Here is a 21,912-nt window from a genome sequence, read left to right as displayed (position 1 = left end):
AGGACTCGAGGACTGGAGGGAAGGCTGTGTCTGTTCTGAGTTAGGATTAGTAGCAAGGAGAAGGAACCTGGCACCCTGTGTCCTTACAGTCTGAAGGCAGAAAGATTTCTTTACCTTCTCATGTGTGCACTTCATAGCATTCCAGTGTTAAGGTTAAGACTGTCCATTTTTTGACTTCCTGGAGTTTTATCTGTTTTTATTTTTTCTATTCCAATATTCCCCCCTTTTTTGTCATGAGAACCATGATGTCTACTTACATCAGCCTCAACAGTTTATTAATATGTTCTAATCAAATGATAGTCATCATCTAGATGGCTGTTTCAATATAGGACATTACCTTAGCTAGATCCCCTCTTTTATTTAATTGTTTAGTTTTCACGACCTTTTAGGGTTTAGCAACTGCACCACTTTTTGTGGTGGTGTGCAAGAAAGAGGATCTGATAAAAATCAGTTTATGCAATGATGGTTTTGATATAAATTGTTCTTAATAGATTCTGACAAATTCGGAGAGCCTGATCAACATAGCAAGTGTTATCCACCACCACAAGCCAGATCTGGCCCCTAAGGATAGGGAATAGTAAGCAATTGCTCTGGGTCACTTGTCTCTCCCACTTGTGCATAACCATACGAAAACTGGGTCTGACCTACACAAAAGCCTTGTCACTACTGAGTCTTAGTAGCAATGAAGGGAGAGTTGGTGTTTTCCTCCTATAAAAAGAAAACTTCTTAACAAATACATTGAAATATATATTCCTTAGACAGAATTTAACAATGGATACTTTATTTCTAATATGCCCAATCAAATGATAGTCATCATTAGATGACTATTTTGATAGAAGACATTTTATTAGGTAGGTAGATTTTCACTAATAAATAATTTCTTTTGTATCAGAATATCCTCATAACCCTTCCTTTGCCTATGATTTGGAAAAGCCCCTGAGTGTGGTGTGAATGTCTAATGAACTTAGAGACCCTTGATCCTTGAAGAGGATGCCCAGTAGGAGTTTGGGCAGTATCACCTTTTTATGTCTTTAATCAATGTGGCAAATGAGTGACTACAGCCACTTATGTTCCCATTTCTGGTCTGAAATCAAGATGTATACTGCTCCATATAGTAGCTCCCCATGCAGCTGCATTGGCTATGTGCATTGACCATAATTTTTTATAGGTTATTTTATTTATTTACATTTCAAAGGTTATCCTTCTTTCAGGTTTCTCCTCTGCAATCCCCCCATCCCATTCCCTTCCCCCTGCTTCTATGAGGATACCCCCCAATCCTGCCTCACTGCCCTAGCATTCCCCTAAGCTGGGACATTGGTCCTCCACAGGACCAAGGGCATTTGACTATAATTACAGATATCCTTTGTGTAAAGTTTACAACTTCTGTAGGAATGTAATGGATATTACTACCATGCACCCTACAGATCTGTGCACATTTCCCAATATCCTAATTGTTGGTATCAGAAACAAGCCTCAGAATCCAGTGATGATGTCTCCCATAGGCAACAGGGATCCATGCACCTGTTGCCATGGCAACTGCCATACATTCACCTGCTTGCCCTAACTAATAACAGTATATTTATTGTAGCTGGCACCCCAACATAACCAATAGGAAGAATAGTGCTGGGTTTGTATTGTATATTTGATAAATTAGTTGGGTCTTTACATTTATTTATTTGTTTAGTTTTTCTGTTACTGTTAGGATTAGCATTAGGATAATTTATGTAAAAGATGCAGATCAAGATTTCCCAGGCACATTCTAGGATATAAAACATCAGAAGAGTTTCATGTGTAGAAGTCTGGCACTATTGTATGGAAACTGCTTGATTTCCTAAGGTGGACCCAGTATCAGGTCAGTTTTTTTCTGTGTTGTTCTTTTCACTTAGCTGCTGTTTCATTCTAAGACAACTTCTCTGACAGCTGGATGTATTTCATTCATTAACTACTTCTCTTTGATTACTATTACTTTTTCATATAGTATATATTTACCATATTCTCTTCCCTCCTCCAGCTCCTCCCAGATTTCCCCTTCTCCTTACCCACTGAGCTTCACTGTCTTTCTCAAATTCTACCTCAAATAACAAAAAGAAAACCAAACAAAATCTAATAAATTATAATAATAAGCAAAAACAAAGAACAAAAGGTACACAAACTCATGGTTGCTCAATGACTCCTGGGCACAGGGCTTGCCCAGGAGTGTGGCTGACATACCCAGTGGTACTTCATTGGACAAAACTGGTTTTCCCTTAGCCAGTGAGTATCAGCTGCAAATAGGTTCTTGGTTAGAGGTGGAACTTTGTGTCAAGGTGTTTTCCTCTGTGCTGCAATTTTGTCTGCATTGAACATTAACTACTTCTAAATGGATGATTTTCTGCACTGTTTGTTTGCAACCTTACCACGTCCTCCAGTAGAAGTTTATATACATATATATATATTATATGCATACATATATTATATATATAATATACATATATATATTATATATACATACATATACATGTATGTATATATTTTCCTCACAATTAATCTCTCCTGATTGACTTCATCACAGGAGACTTAAAAGTATCTGTTTAACCTTAGGCCCAAGCAAGAAGAACAGGACCCAGGCAGTCTAGCTCTGGCTCTGGATCTCTCCACTAGAGTGTGCTACCCACTAATCTTTGATCACCAACCCGAAAGGATGGACAAGGGGCTCCTAGGCAGGCTGCAGAGGAAGAAAACTTCTCACTGGTCCCCAGCGACAGTGAAAAATATGCCATACACACATTGTGACCTTTCTGTTTCTCCTTTCCAGTGAGACCAGTCAGCAAACATCTTTGAGGAGTGCTGGGTTTCTGAAAGCCCATAGCCAGTACTTCCAGCTTAGGGTTTTAATCAGTGGCTGGCTGGCTCTTTTATATAGGGCATGGTGTAATCACACCATGCCTCAATACCTTGACTTCTACAAAGAGGTTACGAATGAATATTTGCTTGTCTCTTGGAAATGTGGTACAAAGCATTTAAATACATCCCAGTTTGCATAGCATAATCTGATACTTTGGGGAAAAAAACCTTCCTCAGTGAGCTATTTCTCTTTTCTCTCCATTAATGTTGTGTGTCTTAGTATTTACTCTAACTTTTATTTTGCATGCTTGTGTGTGTGCAGGTACACATGCCTACGGATGCACATGTGTGCATGTACATGGAGGCAAGAGGGTACCATCAGGTGCCATTCCTTAGGTGCCACCCACCTTGTTCTCTGAGACTGGGGCTCTCAGTGGCCAGGAACTTCACAGTTAGATTATATTTGCAGGCCAGGGAGCCTCAGGGAGGGAGTTCACCAACACTCTGCCTCTCCAGAGCTGAGATTACAAGTGCATGTTCCTGTTCTTGCCGTTCTTTATTTTTAAACATGGGTTCCAGAGACCAATTTTAGGTCCCCACGCTTGCAAGGCAAACACTTTACCAATTGAGACATCGCCCCAGCCTCTTACCCTCTCCTTTATTTTTATACAGGATTTTATGTTACTTGAAGTCCACCGTCATACGCTATACATTGCATGTTGCTGTGATCGGGAGTTTAAACAACGGTTACATATAAACTTCTTTTTGGAGGAGAGCCGTTGGGGTTGCCTCTCCAAAGCTACTGAAAATATCCCACAGGGAGCGGCCTAGAAAAGAGGGCACCGGAGAGTCGGGTTGCTGACCTGTGGGGTTAGTACCCAGAAACAGCAGTATTTGATGTGGTGAGCCATGAAGGATGGCGCCCCCAGCGGTCACGTCCAGGCCATGCTTGGGAACATGCATAACTGTAAAACAAGCACTCCTGCAAGCCAGGAGTCAAATTCAGCCCACTCTTCGGCTCTCGCAGTTTGACTTGACAGTTTGTGTCTCTGCCTTACCAAGCTATGCTCTTACCACTTCTGCTGCTGCCGTCTCCCCCCACCCCTCACCCCCCAGGAATGTTTCAGTTCATGGTGAACTATTTTTATTTTTTAGTTACATTAACGCTATGAAATAATTAGTCAGCTAATTAATCTGGTTTACAAGCTTTGTAGGATTCTTCAGCTGTCAGTCAGGCCCAGGCCTGAGGCCGCCATCTAGTCTCATCTCTCTTGCCCATGTGATTCTCGTTGCCATGGCTACTGGCTACATCTGCTGACACCCCACTCTCTATTTATTGCTTAATTAAGAATTTCACGCTCAGCCCTTATCTGCCTCCAAGAACAAGTGCACACTGTTAAGAAATTCCAAATTTAGGCCCAGACACAAGGAGAGCCTTTCTTATGGACTTGGCTGTGTGGAGCCTCTCTAACGATCCTCTCAGCGTCCCAGCCGCCACCCTTCAATCAAAAATCATTAAATGGGGCAGAGATAATGAGCATGTAGCATATCAAAAGAAGGATGTTTGCTTCGTCCAAAGGAGGGAAAGCTGCTAGGCCCCATGCTCAGCCCCACTTCAAAGGGAGATGAGACCCCCTCATCACTGGGGCCCGATAAAACCTCATTTGTTCTGGGCTTGACTTATGCAGAAGGTCTCGGATGTCAGACCATCTCACAGACTGGGTTTCCCCCACTTCTTGCCTCCACCTCTCCTGGTCCCCTCCCTGGCCTTCCGCATGCTCGTGTGTCAGCACTTAGGCAGCTGGGTCCCCCAAAGCATCAGGCCAAGCGTATAATCATTGACTCTGAACTCACAATGGCCACTTGTAGGGGGGTGGCCAGGAGGAGGTCTTCATCACAATAGGAACACAATTATTGCAGCTGCTAGGGAGGGCCACGCTTCTTCCTGTAGAAATATAATAGGACTTGCCTAAACCAGGAGGTGAAGGCTGGCGGGACGTGGTGAGGGGGTCAGGGGAGTGGAGAAAACAGTCTTGACTTGATTATTCATATTCTGACTCTTGGAAGCCCGATGTGGAGCCAGTGGGGTTCCAGCAGCTGCTCCTACACAGACTCTTCTAATAATTGTACATTCTGTCAAGGGTCAACTTACTTTTGACCCTATCCTTTCATATTGGTAAAAGGCTCTTTAGGGCAAACTGTTGGGTTGTGTCAGGGTGTATTAAATACTTAGAGTCCCCCACCCCTTGCTTTAACTCCCCACCCAACCAGCAGCCTGTGATAAATTCATATCAGATGCTTTGCCATTCACAGTTGTCCTCCTGAATTCACACAGCCCTCCCCCAACCCCCAAGCAGAGCAGACACGGCTCCCACACTGGGCTCTGGGACATTGTGTGAGGCAGCAGCTGAAGGTACACCTGCAAGGCTCAGAGGTTCCTGTGCCACCATCTTCTGATCAGAGAGAAAACAAAACCAGAACATATCTTGGCAGAGCAATCAGTGTATGTGTCCAAATGGTCCCTTCTCCAAGATAAAGGCTGTCTATGTGTTGAGGATCTGGGGGTTGCAGTCTGTGAAAGCAAGGGTGACGTGGGTAGAAGGACAGATGGATTTTGTTGTGCATGCTGGGTTTCTTTGGGGGACTTAAGTCGCACTACACAGATGCCCCAGAAATCTGGCTACTGGCATGAAAGACTCCAAAAATAATGATTCTTCCTTGAGTTCGAGGCTAGGTTCATGACCATGATTGCTTTCTAGTTCTCCTATTTTCAAAGCAGTCGGGGCACTGGCTGCTGTATGGACTCTTCTTTGCTTCTGTGGTTCTGAAGATGTCATGTACCTCCTGGAGAAGGACTCCTGTGAGGATATAAAGAGACAGGATTGAACTGCTCTCTAGAGCTCTTGGGAGCATCTCTAGGAGGAGTAGAATCATAATCTTTCACAATGCTGTCACATATCCCATGAGGAAGACCTCTAAGGCAATCTATAGCATTCTAGTTAATAAATTCATTTACATTCTTATAGAAAACTCATTCTCCCAAAATCCCAAAGGACTTTACCATTAATGTAGCTGACTTACTTGGAAATGTACTAACTTTCATGGTTTTAAAAAAATTCTAGATAATGGAACAGGAGCTTGGGACAGAAAAAAGAGAATCTCTGCTTCTTGGTTAGAAGCTTCCATTACAAAAGAAAGAGAAATCAGAGAGAGAGAGAGAGAGAGAGAGAGAGAGAGAGAGACAGAGAGAGAGACAGAGAGAGAGAGACAGAGAGAGACAGAGAGAGAGAGAGAGACAGAGAGAGAGAGAGACACAGAGACAGAGACAGACAGAGACAGAGACAGAGACAGAGAGAGACACAGAGAGACACAGAGAGACACAGAGAAAGACACAGAGAGACACAGAGAGACACAGAGAGAGATGGAAAGAGAGATGGAGAGAGATAGAGAGAGAGACAAAGAGAGAGAGACAAAGAGAGAGAGAGGGAGAGAGAGCAGAGGGAATGGAGACAGGAAGAGAGGGAGAAATGGAGAGGGAATGAAGTGGCTAGAAAGAAAGAGAAAGACAAATTTAGATGAATTATCACAGACATTTTAGAAGGGACTAGGTTAGAAAGATAATTCTTCCTAATGCTAAGTGCTGGACCATGAGTGACATAAGTCACAGGTGGGTGATCCCTATTCCAGGATAGCTGTTCTGACTTGGGCTCAGTGCGTTCTATTTTCTACCCACCCCCCACCCCCCGGCTTTCTATTTAAAATCAAAGGTTGAATATTTACCTTACCTTGGTGAACCAGTTCTTCTCTATCTGTAAGGATGCCCTGTACAATTTAGCTGACACCCTCATTCTTAAATTTTCAATATGTGGCCACTTCCCCTTGGTCTCTTGTCACATTCCCTTCTCCTTTTGTTGATGGTTCAACTGCCTGAGCCTCCTGAGATCTCAGATCACAAGTGTGAGCCATTACACTCAGCTTTTTCAGTATGCTTTCTCATGCCTTTTATATTTGCTTAATATTTAAAATCAACTCCTAAGCTGTTGTATTTTAAAAACAGAACTTTCTCATATGAAATACTGTCCCTAAAACCATGGAAATCAGTGGGTCCTTTTTTTTTTTTTTTTGTACAATACCTTGAAAGTCATAGCCATTGAAAGAAAACATTATGTTAATAAAATTGTTATTACATGTGCATTTGGGGATGATACTGTACCTTGCAAAGTTTTGTCTGGTTTCTTCTTGTGAACATTCTGAACTCATGTTTCTTTCTTTCTTTTTTTTTCTTTTCCGCCAGAGTTACTCTCTTAGTTGACAAGAAATCCTGTTCTCAAATACAGACTGTTGCTGGTAGAGTCCAAGAGAAGTTATATAATTTTGTAAATAGTATTTTTTTTTTTTAATTTACGTCATGAGTAAACAGAATACTAATTCCCAGGTCTCTCTGGAATTTTTTTTTTTGTCTGCAAGAGAGGTCCTAGATATTGCAGATGTCTCCATACAAGTGTGGTACACATTTTTCCAAGTCAGACTCATAATTGTTATTGTTCTCTACGTTAATTAAGAAGGTTTAATGAGCTAACTCTCAGGACTATGATTAATGCAGACATATCTGTCAGTCTTGATTAAGTTATTAAAAAAATAATAGCAGATGCCTATGAGAAAATATTACTAGGGTTAGGAGAAGGCTCTAACCTAGGATTTTCCTCTATTTCCTTAAGGATCCTTAAAGGTTCATGTGTTATGAGGGCAAATGTGACTTCCATAGCTTCTTAGTGATGCTGAAATCAGGCAAAAGAATCATACTCTTTGATAAGCAAGTGCTTTCTGCAGCTAAATCAGAAGACATCAACTTCTTGAGCATGAGGTCAAGTTCAGGGCTCGGGGAAGGAATGTGAGGCGGATTCTAAGAGAAGAGATGGATATAGCAGGCATAGTGGCCAAAATGGGAACATGGAGAGAGGGCCAAGTACAACAACTCCCTTGGAGGGCAGTGCCACACTGATTCTTTTAGAAAAGATAGATGTTTACTTTCCCTTCCAAAACATCAAAATTTGCTTCAGGGCAGAATGAAGGGTATTTTTTTTTTTAAATCTTTCCTAGGACCGCAGACAGGACAATAGTCACCAGGCACAGAGTACTAACTTATTGGATACTTCTGTATAGTTGCATAATTGTCTTCTTTTTCCCTTTCCAGGAGGCATTTTCTTATAAAAACACACCCCTTCTCTTAGACGCTCCTGTTTATAGCAGGCTTACATCATATAGCATTTACCAGGGTAACTTGTTATCCAGTGACCCTAAGACTGTCTTTGAAGACCAATTCCTACAATCTGGGAAGAATCAGCAATGGGGCTTAACTTATAAACAAGGATGATTAGCCACCCGCACATTACAAATGCAAAGTTGGAAGATACAAACATGGAGAAAGCATGTGCACAATATCACAGCTTGGATAAAGCCTTTAAACTCTTCCCAAGTCATTACCTGTACTATTTAATGGTTTTCATCCCTTCTTCTCTTTATTCAAATTGGAAATGACACTTCACATTCACAGTCTGTTGGAGTTAAAACACTTAGTAAAATTAAGCAAATCTCTTTAAGTTGTGTAATAGTATTGTTCTTCTTGACGAGGTGCAGCTGTGGAAAGAGCAACTCAAGTGAAAGCAATGTCTGAAGCCTCTTAAGGTGGGGCCAGGAGCAATGGGGATGCTATGATAGTGGTACCAGCAGTAGCTAATATTTGCTTCCTATATACCATGCATTGTTAGCTCACATTTCTTTACCCAATGACCCTATAAAAAATATATGTTCCATGCCTGCCTGCCTCCCATTTTCTGATGATATGAATGAAGGTCAAAAAATGATGACTAACATCAGTTGTCCCTGTGTAGGAATGGGATGAGCCAGGATTTAGATCTCTGCTGTTGAGAGTCTAGTACCCATGCATTCAGCATCATCCTGGTTTGCTTCTGACTTAGAAATGTTTGAGAAGGTTTTGTCATCTGACTCATATATGCATACTCAGAGCCAGCTCCAGATGGTGATGCACAACAGAAGTTTGGGAAACTAGACTCTTGTGATTTTTTTCCCTACTGCTTAAAGCTTTTCTCTGCCTTCTCTGATCCTCTGAATCTTGCCCTCTTATCTGAGGGGCATTCTCACACTTAATAAAGTGGGCAAAAGGTTTTCAGTGCACCTTCAGCTCTGCAGTGTTTGTTTGGGTATGGAATTACACTGGAAGTGAAGGTGTAGATGTGGAGGTGGGTGTGTAGAGGGGTCACATTGAAGGTGAATGTGAAAGGCTATGCAGCATCAGCAGCTGCTCAGTCCAGGTATCATCCCTTAAGTACAGTGGAATGAGGGGCTGACAGGATAGAACATGGAGGCAGAAGGCATTGGTCTGCTAAGCATGATCCCTGGATGAGAGCTGACAGAAAAAGGGACAAACCAAATGGTTTGGACATTGATGTGTCAAGGGCACATCCTTCTGCCTCAGCTCATTCCACGGTAGGCATTCTGTGGTAACGACAGTGCATGGACATGTGTGGTGGCTGTTTTCATTCAAGGTCTTTGGGATGCATGGGTTTCTTTTCCTCTAATTAATTGATTTGGTCTATCTAATGTGGAGAATTTTAATTATTTTTATTCTTCCAATTATTTCTCTTATGCTATTTTTTCCCCTGAGGGATTGATATTGTAAAGTGTCTGTAAAGCTTTATAAGTCTTCTGACAAGTACTTACTATTTCTTTCCTGACCCATGGATGTTTCATAAGAAATATATCATGTATGTACTGACTGAATATACATGTGCAAGGCTCATGAAGTCTGCGCTGTTTGGAAAACATGAACTAACCATGACTCCCTCAATACATTTAAATGACCTTCATTTCTCATTTCAGACATTTCCTGGGACTTTTTTTCTTCCTTAGCGATTGATTGGGTGACACTATTTAATGCCCAGCTCTTACAGAAAGGCATTGTATCCTTGCACTTAATTGTGTATTTCTTAATCATATTTTGTCCATAGTTTCCCTTTCAGTCCAGTGAAAGCTAACACTGTTATCATCAATACCATTACCATGGCTTACTGTTCTTTTGCACCTACGGGAATAAGCAGAAAACCTTTCTGTGGTCTAGTCTGTGCAGCCATTCTGTAAACCAGCCCATGAGAAATATACCTACACTGCCAGAAGTACCAAACTTCAGGAGTATGTGAGAAAAATATCTCTTTTAAAAGAAAGTACCCCCTGTGAGTATGAGTGTAATTCAGTGCACTGTGCCTGCTGTCCTGCAGTCAGAAGACCTCAGTTGGTCCCCTAACACTGTAAAACAAAACAACAAAACAAAACAAAATGTAGAGATAATGTTAGTTGCTGTTACTATCCTAAGTTAGCAATTTATATGCAAGTATTATGTATTTAATTGAAAAACAAACAAGGTTAATATCACAATATGGAGCTAGCAGAGGTTTTTCATATCAGGGAAACATAGAAAATGTGAGCAGAAGTGAATGATGTGTTAGACTTTATAGAAAAAGATAAGGTAAGATGGTGACTTAATTTTTTAAAATTATTTTTTATTTTACTAGTACTTACTAGTATATGTGTGTGCCTGTGTGGAGGTTTATGCATTCAAATGCAGTCCTTGCAGAGACCAGAAGAGGGCATTAGATCCCTTGGAGCTGGAGTTACAGGCAACTACTCAACATGGGTGCCAGGATTGGAACTGGGGTCCTCTGGAAGAGAAGTTAGTGCTTTTAACCAATGAGGTACTCTCCAGCTCCATTAATGAGAGAAAGAGGGGAGTAAGATGGAGGGAGATGGGTGGGTGAATATACAATAAGAAGTAAATTACAATTTAAGGAAGGTCTTAAAAGATCATTCAAAAGAACACCTTAGCCTAGGGAGACAACTCAGTGGATAAAGCTCTGGCCATACAAGCTTAAAGACCAAGTTTAAATCTGCAGAAGCAGTGTAAAAACCAGACTGATAACATATGTATGAGTGTTATACCTCCCAGGTCTCCTATGGTAAGTTGGCAGGTAGAGGCATAATTTCCCAAAAGCTCATGGCTTAGTTAGCATGACTTAAGCAGTTTGATTAAAGAGTTCTTGTATTAAGCAAAGCACAAAGTAAGAACTGGTACTTGAGGCTATTGTCTGTCTTCTACACATGCATTAATATACTCATGAATGCCTCTTGCCCTCCACATACACTCATACCTGAACATATGTATATACACACAGAAGGAACATATCAAGTGTATGTTGGCCAATATACCTTTTCTTAGATGTGATGATATAAAGGGAAAGCCAATGTATTTTAAAAGCCAATGTATTTTATAATTGAACATCATGAGAAAAGGAAGAAAACATGAGTAGAAGAACCGGAGAGATCTCATCTTAGGTCTCTTTGGCAACTTTCTTTCTAATGTTCTGAAGCATATGCTTTGTAATGAAAAAGAATGACATTTGTTCTGTCCCATCTGCGATGAAAGAAAGAGTTTAGGGTCCTAGTGCAACAAAAACAGAGAGCATGAGTTTGACCAAGACCCTGAGACTGCAGCCTGCATCTGCACTAGGTCCTCCAGTGATGGGAGGGGCTGGTTCACATGACATTGTATAAGGCAGAAAGGTAATTAACCAATAAGAGACAAGGTGTTACCAGAAAGATAGAGTTCGTGCACCTGATTACTAATTAATCAGGCATGAGAGCACCTTGTAGATGCATTCACTATTTAATTATAGCAACCTCTCTTGGCAAAGGAGCATATGTTCCCAGCTTAATCTACTGGTTTATACTGACATCAAATTGTCATTATCAGAAAGAATCAGGCCTTTTGATTATTTCCACTAATTTATTGAACACTTAAAATTAATGAACCCCAGGCCTTTTAAATGTGCTTAGTTGGTTTAGAAGAAGGGAGGAGGACGTGGGGAGAGGGTGAGGGAGAAAAAAAAAAAACCTTCATTAAAAGGACAATTTGTTTGGGAAAAAGGTAAAGCAAATACATTTCATGGGTGATCTAAACTCTGTTGGTGAAAAAGACATGTGTGAGACAACCAAGCCCACAAAATTGTGGACATAGGAAATGAGGTATGCCTGCTGGACAGCAGTGGCGTCCACAGAGCACATGGCTAAACTGTTTTCCTCCCACACTGCTTATGTGAACCTCTCTGCAATTACATGTAACCAAACCAAATCAAACTAAATAAAATGTAGAAATCAAATGTTCAACTAATTAGCAAGAACTCCCTTTTCTTTCATTTCTCTTCTTTTGGGGGTGTGTATGAAGAATAAGATGCAATGCCATCATTCTTGCCTATATGTGGTGTCTTATGTCACATTCATTTTTTTTTTTTAATGTTAAGTTTCAGGTGATGGTCAAGTTAAGGTATTTCTTCAAGTGAAGCATGGTACACCTCCAACTGTTTCAGGTGAGTATAACCAATAAAAAGAATGTCCAATAGAGCAGAATGTGCTTCATCAGTTCTATATAGCCCTCCTCTTCTTTGTTTATAACCAGGCAAGCATCAGCTCTCCTGCTTTTGCACCTGACAGCTCTCTGCTGTGTTGTCCCCCAATTAAATATATGTCTGCATGTCAAGGGGAAGATATAAGGATGCATTTGTTTTTCAAAACAATAGAAAGTAAGAATTGTAACATGTAAATAAGCACATCTCATAAATTATGAGCCATATGTGCACACAGGACTCCAGATCTGCAGATGGGCCATTAGGCCCCCTCCAAATGGAGAGAAAAATCCAGGGTATCTCTAAACTTTAATTGTTCCTGGTAATTTCAGGAAATCAGGATAAACAAACCCTCCCCAAAAGTCAGATGGTTCTGTGAGATCCTGCTAACTCAAAAGGAGCCGAATTCTCCAAGACTAAACATCTCATAACCACCTTTTAATGTATGTCTTAGTTTGTTTTTGTTTACTGTGAGTCAGTTTAACTGTACATTTGCAGGAGGGATAAAGCCTTTCAAAGGCCGGGTTTCCCTTTGATTTTCAGGGGAATATTTGTGTTATGTCAGACAAGAGTCACACTCATCAAAACCATCCAAATTCTTCCATTTCAATTAAAAAGTAGAGGAGGTAAAGTTACTGCACTAAACTAAGAGAAGGACTTTGGGTTTCCGATCCATGCTTTTTGTGCTATGACGAGTGCAGCTAAGACTGATTTCACAGTGGTTTCCATGCTATGGACACATTTTATTCTTTACGCTTTCCACCTTTATTCCATTAGGTGCTTCAGAATTCCTGGTTGATTGATCGCTGCTCTATAAGGAACATTTAAATAACTATTACAAAGGAAAAAAAGTGTTACCAAATTCTTTTGTCTTTGAAAATACTGTCCCCAAATTTCACAAAAGTGTGCAAGTCCTTATTGGATAGGTTCATACCAGTTGGAAAGGCTGTCTTGTGCCAGGGTACTCTGGGGTATTTGTGACTACATGGGATTCTGAGAGATTAAACAGTTCATGTAGTCATATCAGCAGTCAGTGGTTGACCTAGGTAAGACCTCATATATCTGAACTCAATCTTGTATTCCTTTTGCTATACCATGTTGCCCCTAATATGCTTATATTATTTAGGTGGATATAGATTAATTTACACATGAAATTAAACTCTATAGCCAGTTTTCCTCCCTTACACAATTTAGGACAGAAAAGCATTATAATGTATAAGAAAGTACAAAATTGGTATATCAGTAATATATTCCCTATAAAAGGATAGCTGGAAGTGCCTTGACCTCCATGATATAGAACATAAAGTCTGATAGTAAGTCTAAGATATGAAAGTGGAGTTTTTAAATAAACCATTCTTTGAAAAACAATACAATTATTGTACTATCAACACTAGTTTTCCATAAACAAAGGTATATGATTAATGAAGTTCTCTATGTTTTGACTCATTACAAGGTTCAATATAAGTATGTAATGTAGTTGAAACTTTTATTAGTATGCTATGAAGAGTCTGTCCACTGACATACTAATAGAGAGTCTGCTGAGTGGACTGAATTGTGATGATTATTGTGAGGATATTGTGGACAAGAAGTGTGCCAGGAAACCAATTTAAATCAACAACTAACCAATCTCCCCTCTATAGCTGTGTATGATAAATTTCCTTTCAGCTGTTATCGGTCATGAAAGCGTCTCAGAAGATCAGCTTCCTCCTTGCAGAGCTATAGGACCTATGGCTCCAGCTGCATATGTAGCAGAGGATAGCCTTGTAGGACATCAATGGGAGGAGAACCCCTTGGTCCTGGGAAGGCTCAATGCACCAGTGTAGGGAATGCCAGGGCAGTGAGGCAGAAGTAGGTGTGTGGGTGGAAGAAAACCCTCATAGAAGTATGGAGAGGGAGGATGGTATAGGGGGTTTCTGGAGGGGAAACTGGGAAACGGAATAGCATTTGAAATGTAAATAAATAAAATATCCAATAAAAAAGAATTTCCATCATATACAGAAAGAAAGAAAGAATGAATGAAAGGACAGAAAGAAAGAAAAGAAAGGAAGAAAGAGAAAGAAACTGGGAGGAAGTCAAGGGAGTGTTACATAGATGGCAACATTTGCCTGATATGTATTATATGAGTCCACGTCAAGTTTGAGCTGCTGTTGTTGAACACATTTTCATAGGGGAGTAGGATGAGGGTTATTTATAAATGATGGTCCTCATCAAATGTGATCTAAAGGTTTGGGAGAAGACTAAAGACTCACAGTCTCCAGTGCTAAATGCAAGCAGCTTTGGGGTGCAGCATCCTGACCTCTAACTTTCCTTATTTCAGTGTGTCCCCCAATCCCCTATAATATGGGCTCTACTTCAATTACTACACTGGGACCACTCACTTATGTATTTTTTTCATGTAATATATTTTTATCATATTCTTTCCCCTCCACAATTCCTCTTACACCTCTCCACCCATCCAACTTCATTTCCCCTCCCTCATCTTTGTATCCTCTCCTTCGTTCTCCCTCTTTCCCTTTCAGAAAGCCAAAACGTTCCCCAAAGTATACATTGAGAGAGGGTGGGGAGGAGGAGAGGGAGGAGGAGAGAAAGAAAGGAGGAGGGAGGAGGGAGTGGGGGGGAACTGAGTGAGTGAGTGAGTGAGAGAGAGAGACAGAGGCAGAGAGACAGAGACAGAAAGAAAGGGAGAAAGAGAGGGGAGGGGAAGGAAAGACCGAGAGGGAGAGATGATGAAGTTTGTGTTGTGTTTATTAATTACTTCTGGTCATGGGATTTGCGTTAGTGTGTGGTTGATACACCCAATGACATTCCTTTGAAGAAAATGGATTTTTCTTTTTTTTTTTTTCAGTGGATATTGATCACAAATAGCTTCCTGGGGTGGGACATTGGGTCCACTTTCTTTTTTCACTGCTGAGACTATTTGCTCTGAACTTGTCCAGTGCTTATGTATGCTGTCACAGTCTCTGTGATTTCTTATGTAGATAAGTCTTATTGTACCTGGAAGATGCTCTTTCCTTGGAGTTGTCTGCCACCTCTGGCTCTTACAGTTGTTCTTCCTCCTCTTCTACATAGATCCCTGATCCTTGAGGGGAGGGCTTTGATAAAGACATCTCGTTTAGGATGAGTGCTTTAAAGTCTCTCACTCTCTGCACATTGTGCACTTATGAGTTTCTGTGTCTGCCATCTACCATAAAAAGAAGCTTCTCTGAGGAGGGTCTTCTCTTGATCACACATTCCCTGATAGCCAAACGCAATAGTTGGCTTCTAATACTCTCTCTTACAGAATTTTACTGTTAACAAGATCACATCTCGAACTCATTCTATTGCACAAGATTCCAAGAAAAGATAAGCGGTATGTTGACTGCTTAAAAAAAAAAAAAAAACAATTCGTAATTTTGGTGCAATATTATTAGCCATATAGAGATTTAGTAAGTAACAAGAAACTGAAACTTGTTCTTAAGGCAGGATGGAATAGAATGATGGATTTGTGTATGATAGTCACGGGAAGGTCTGGGTTGCTAGATTTAAAAAAAATCTAGCTTCTATAAACTAGAGGATAGTGGTAGCAGTGAGGGGTGATGGTTTCTACCATCTATCATAGGAATTTTAAGCACTAGTTTTTCTTTTCTCTTTTGTTTGTTTTGAGACTTCTTGACATTTTAAAAAGCCTCATCATTGTCCATTGGTTGTATTCTTTTATATAGAACATCAAAAACCATGCCTAGCCTCTGTGTACCAACAAATGCTCCTTGGCCTGTTCTTTTGGACTATTTATCCCATAAAGAGAAGGTGATGCATAGAAAGCATCATTCTGAAGGTATTAGAGTGTTAGCATGTATAAACTATTCTAAAGCCTTTTTTGGAGATAGGCATATTCTCTCTCTTTTTTTTTTTTTTTTACAAGAGCACAAATCTACTTTTATTCATTTACTCTCCATTTGTTTAAATCTGGGATGGGTACAGCATCACACAGATTCTGTGTCCAATTCTAAGAAGCACCTTATTCCTATGTTGTGTGTTGTATTTATGTGTCTATGATTTCTGCATGACCACACTGTTTGCTTTGAAGTTATTCTGGAGCTCAAATTAGACTGTCACTGCTGTAGATCTGGGCACCCATAGAAAAGCCAGGAGGTTGCTCACATGCATGTGAGATCAGGCCTTTTGCTATTTCCTGTGGTGACATGCTTGGTGATATCATATTCATCTTCAAAGACTCAAATATGACCTTATGGCAGATGACTACCAAAAGTACCCTTCTTGCTCAGTGGTCTCTCTTAGTTTTCAGAATCACATCCATCCTCTGCTTGGTATACATCTCCATCTGGGTATCTCAACTTCACCCAAAATACTATCTTCTCAATTCATTAGAAGTTGATAGAACTCATCAACTGCTAGCCCAGTGGTCTTGAAATCTTTGGCCCCTCTGTTCCCATAGTATTTTCCTCCCTGACTACTTAAGAAAGGTCTTTCTGGATTCATCATTTGCTTTCTACTTCTGTTTCATCAGACTTCATTTGATTCCTCCACTTGACATTTCATTTCTCGACTTTGTATATGCACACACACATTTCAACATCTGCAGTGAGGGCCTTCACTTTGCCCCACATTTACCTGCAGAATCTTTACGTTTTTGAAATGTTGGTCAGTCAATCCTTCCTTCAGGAAGTTTTCCCTGGCCAAACTCCGCTTCCTTCCTTGGCTGGGAATTCTTTAAGAGAGCTATTATCAATCTGGATGCATGTTTTTATTTCTCCAGTATTTACTGACCATCTTATCAGCTTGGAACTTTGTTTGTTTGTTTGTTTTCTTTCACTCCATTTTTTTTTTTATTATTCATTTGGTACTCCTACCAAGTCAGGATCTTCTTAAAAAAAAAAAAACCAAATCTTTATTTCTGATTGTGAAACTAACCACTAATGGAAGAGGTTCCACCTGTCAAGAGGTAGCCTTCTTTCTTGCCTTTTTGAGGCAATCTTCCTGACCCCAAGTTATACTACTCATATCATAGGTAAAAACAACAAGCATGATAAAAACAAAGCATGAAAAGGCAAGCAGATGTAGCTCAACATGGCAGGGTCCACAGTGTGGTTCTAGAAATCTCTTTAGGAAGTGAATAGTGATTATCAATTCCAAGATAGTAGTACCAGTAGAATACTATTGGTCAGGAACAGAGTTATTAAGGAAACATGATCTGTGCATACGTTACCATCGCAAGAAGTATCCAGCTCATGATCCTACCATTCATATACACCAGAAGCTGTGAGAACAACATACTCTGACTTAGCCATTCCAAGAGTCCACTTTAAGAACACCATTAGGACTACTGTTAGATTTGCATAGAGATTGCTCAAATCACATTGTTTACTGTTTGAAAGACTCTACATGTTAAATGTTACAGACTAAGAGAATAATGGACTTCTAGTATGATAGAATATTGTGTAATCACTAAAATTGGGTTTGTAGAGTTTTAGTGTCATTAGAAAATACATAAGAAAAATAACTAAGCTAACTAAGTAGAACTGAATCTGATATAATTTCAATTATATAATAACACTGAGATATTATGGGAGGAAATACAAATAAAATGTTGATTGTTGTAATCATTATGTGGTGAGGTTCTGGGCAATTATTGTCTTTTCTTTATTAGAATATTCAAAATAATACATAATAAGCATATATAATATTATAATGAAGCAGAATGCAAATGTCTAATAAGCTTGGAATATATTTTCTCAGAAGTGTAAGGGTTGGGTAGTAACTTTCTTTCTTGCTATAAAATATTTTCTAGAAAGTTCAAATATTCAAGTCAGCTAGTTTGAGAGGTGAAGATTCCACAGTCTTAAAATAACAATAGAATCTTGAACTTGTCGCAATGTCTTGGGTTTTCATAGTTTTAACTCTGTATCTTTCCTGTGTATTCCAGCTTCTACATCAGTACCAGAATCAGCTTTAAAATGGTCCCTTCCTGAAACATGGCAAGATGTTGAAAAAGGCTGGGGAGGATACAACCACACCATCCCAGGACCTGGTGATGATGTCTTGATTTTACCCAGTGAGTGAAACCAGCAGGGATGGGAAACAGATGGACTGAATTGAACCAAGTCTGACGGGGAAATAAGATTGCGTGATGTAATGCAAGACAGGAAAGCAGATAAAAATAAGTAGCTACTTATTTTTATGACCTATTTGGGGAGAGTAATCTGGGAGAGAAAGCATTCTGAGTTTTTTTTTTTTTTGAAGAACTTCTAAATCATATATATCATGGCTTGATGGGTTTTCATACCCACTATTAGTACATGAGCTTTCTCTGCCTCTAATATCCTTGCCAACATTTATTGTCATTTGTTTCCTTATTGGTAGCCATTCTGCTCGGATGTGATGGAATCTTCAATGTAGTTTTGATTTTTATTTCCTTTATGGCTGAGGATATTGAATACTTTTTGTGTATGTACTAGATTTATACCTTCTTTAAGAACTGTCAATCAAATCTATTTATTTGTTGATTAGATTATGTGTTCTTCTGTTATTGAATTTAAGTTATTTATTTTGGTTCTAGGGATTGGATTGAAGACTTTCAGTATACTAGGCTAGCCCCTCAACCATGAAGCTTCATCTCTAACTCTTGAGCTCCTTATATATTCTAGATATTAATCCCCTAATCATGTGAATGCTTGGCACATATTTTCTCCTGTTGTGTTGATTCTCTTCACTTTTGAAATCGTTCCCTCCGTATATCACCTACACCTACTATTATTAGTTTTGAAAAACTTGTATCAATGGAAGAGAACAGATGCAGAAAAAAAGATAGTTCTAGAAACACAGCAAAGCACACCCATATTTAAAACATTAATTTTCCTTAGAGTCCATCAAAGTACCAGGTAATCTCTTTAGACTTAAAATAAAATACTCTTCATAGGTCAATTTTTATTGAGCACCACAAGATCAAATTTCATTTGTGGTCAATATGACTATCTCATGGTTGCAGTAAACAAAAGATCTACAATGGGAAAAGAACATTTGTCTATCTGTGAATCAATAATAATGTCAGACATTTACTGAGGAGCTATTCTTTATGTACTTGGCTAAGCTTCCCAAGGAATTTGTAAATAGAGTAATGCTATTTTTCTGCATTTTTACAGATAGGGAGACAGACCCCTGGCAGCTTAGCAATGTGGTCAGAATCACACAACTCGCAATTCATGTGAGTAGGGATTTGAACCCAAGTAATTTGGTTTTCAGTCCTTATTTTTAAGCAGAACAGTACATTTCCTTTCCAAAAGGAGTAAGGGTAAAGAAGAAGAGTGGATACGTTGTTCACTCTGTTTCCGCTAGCAAAACCAACCCTGCCCGAAACAAAACAAAAACAAAGCAAAGCAAAACAACAAACAACAAAAACCCCACACAGTCGGGTCACTTTGCAGCCCTTGGTGATGTCTTTGTAACTCATAGAAAGATGAATGGCGGGGCATGTGAGATAGCTCATGCAAACTTGAAATGTTATCATCAAGTTTCTCCATTATCTACCTCTCTCTTCAATGGAGAAAGTATCTTTTTGAGTAAATAGGCTTGTAAGTCATTTCTATACTCCAAAGGGAAAGAAATCTGTTGTCCCTCAGTCATGTCTTTGATGAATCTAGCCAGCGGATTTGCCTCAGGCTCTGGTTTTTCCCATGAAGCTAGAGATTTCTCCACACAGGAAGCCAGGGAAGCTTTTGAAAGTAGCCAAGCTTTTAGAATCTTTTAGGACTTTGATGCTGAACAAGCAGCCGTCTCAACCATATTGCTTAACATTGCAAGCTGTGTCTAGGGTCTACTCTGGTGCCTGGGAGCCCAGCGTTTTCTTTTACCCTTCAATCCTGTGATCACCATTAATTCAGGGTGGTTTGCCTGGATTGTCTATGAAGCTGCTCTGACAGGCTAGATCAATGCAGTGGGGAAGGGAGGGCTGGGAACCTGGGAACACAGCTGTAGGTAGAGGATACATATAAGACATCGTTTAATCCACCCAGCAGTGTTACTATGAGAACGGATTGGGGGGGGTGTTGTTGCAACTTAGCCAGTGTTTCTTATATTTAGAACTCAAGTGAAAAAGAGGCAAGCAAAAGGAGCTACAGAACATGTGACAAAGTCCTTGTTCTTTACCTGTTCTCTTTTACTGCTCTTGTGCAAACCTCTTTTGATGGGAGTGAATGGTCGCATAGTGGCAGGCATTTAAATCCATTTGTGCCACTCAGTGTTGAACATGAGATAGAAGCTTCTTTGTTGTTTTGTTTGACAAATACTCCTTGATATTCTCACCTCGGGTGGGTCTTGTTGAGTCTGCCTCCAGTGTCTCCCTGTAGATTTGCCTCTTCACCTTTTCGTGACTGGTTTGTTCTCTTAGTTCCTAACCTTCTTTGATTCAAGTGTGCTCACTGAGTCTAGCCCAAGTCTGATTGATTCTAAGTGGTGCTTGGAAGAAGAACTTGGGTGAGCTTAATGTTGCCATCGGAATTTAACAGCAAAAGCAAATCTTTGAGGTTGAAAGTTTTGACTTCGAGGCTGCAAGGCAGTGAGAACACATTTCTTATCCTTTAAACAGATTCCTGAGAAATGTGAATTATTATTATTATTATTTTTGATAATAGTGCTTGGTGTGTGTTATCTATCATATGCTGCCATATGGGACTTTTTCACATCCTCTTACAACTGCTTTGTAAGTAATCTTGTTATCATCACAGGTAACTTCACAAATGAGGAATCTGGGACATGGATATGGGAAGCTATCCACTCACTGTCTCTACTGAGGCAGTGAGGCAAAAAAAGTAGGGAAGGAAGCCAGCATTGGATACTCTCATTTTCTCTCTCCCTCTTCCTTCCCCTCTCCCTCTCCCTCTTTTTCTCTCTTCCCCTCCCCTCCCTCTGTCCCTCATACACACATATGCATATGCATAATTATACATATGAATGTACATATAGCACATATACAACACATTCACACACACACACACGCATGCATACACAAACACACACACGCACATACACACAAACACAGAGGCATATATATAATCACCCACTGAAACTCAAACCCAGAGCCTTGTGCATTCAAATCAACTGCTTTACCACTGAGGCCCATACTAGCTTTCTTTATTGTATTTCCCTTACTCTTTAAGTTACCCTATCTACCTGCATTGATTCATGAAAATCAGCCTACTTCCTAAAAAATTATATATCATTGTTTACTATTTACATTGTCCCTTTAACTAGAAATGAAAACAAATACAAAGCAATTAGATGCTTTTAATCTTATACCATAGTCACTCTTAGAAAAACCAGAGAAGCTGCTCAGATGGGAACCTAACACCCTATACTATTGGTAAGATCATTTTCCCTGTGTGTGAGTTTATGGTGCATCATGTATTTAGGACCTAGCTGCCAAAAGTGAGAGTAAGCTAGGCTCATCCTCTCAGACTGCCAGTCGTTTAGCTGTGTTAATAAAACATATAATGAATAATAATAGTCCCAAACTACAACAAGCATAATGTGTATAGAAGCAGACCGTCTTCGGTGAATAGTGGAGATCGTGGAGGGAAAGGTACATGAAATGGGCTGTGAAAGATGGGGCATGAATTTAAAG

At 39.8% G+C, this 21,912-nt stretch overlaps 1 protein-coding gene across 1 annotated transcript in view; it reads left to right on the top strand.

The window, feature by feature from the left end:
- The window catches only part of Pkhd1 (PKHD1 ciliary IPT domain containing fibrocystin/polyductin), a 480,627-nt gene that overhangs the window by 267,962 nt on the left and 190,753 nt on the right, over positions 1-21,912 (top strand). Inside the window, exons 51-52 of the mRNA XM_031366970.1 lie at positions 12,195-12,260; positions 18,220-18,348. Of these exons, the coding sequence (XP_031222830.1) occupies positions 12,195-12,260; positions 18,220-18,348 (195 nt within the window). The remainder of the gene's footprint in view (positions 1-12,194; positions 12,261-18,219; positions 18,349-21,912) is intronic.

The sequence above is a fragment of the Mastomys coucha genome, unplaced genomic scaffold, assembly GCF_008632895.1.
Source record: "Mastomys coucha isolate ucsf_1 unplaced genomic scaffold, UCSF_Mcou_1 pScaffold14, whole genome shotgun sequence".
In the NCBI taxonomy this organism is placed as follows: Eukaryota; Metazoa; Chordata; class Mammalia; order Rodentia; family Muridae; genus Mastomys; species Mastomys coucha.
Note: the sequence above shows the minus strand (reverse complement) of the source record. Positions and strands in the feature narration are given on the sequence as shown.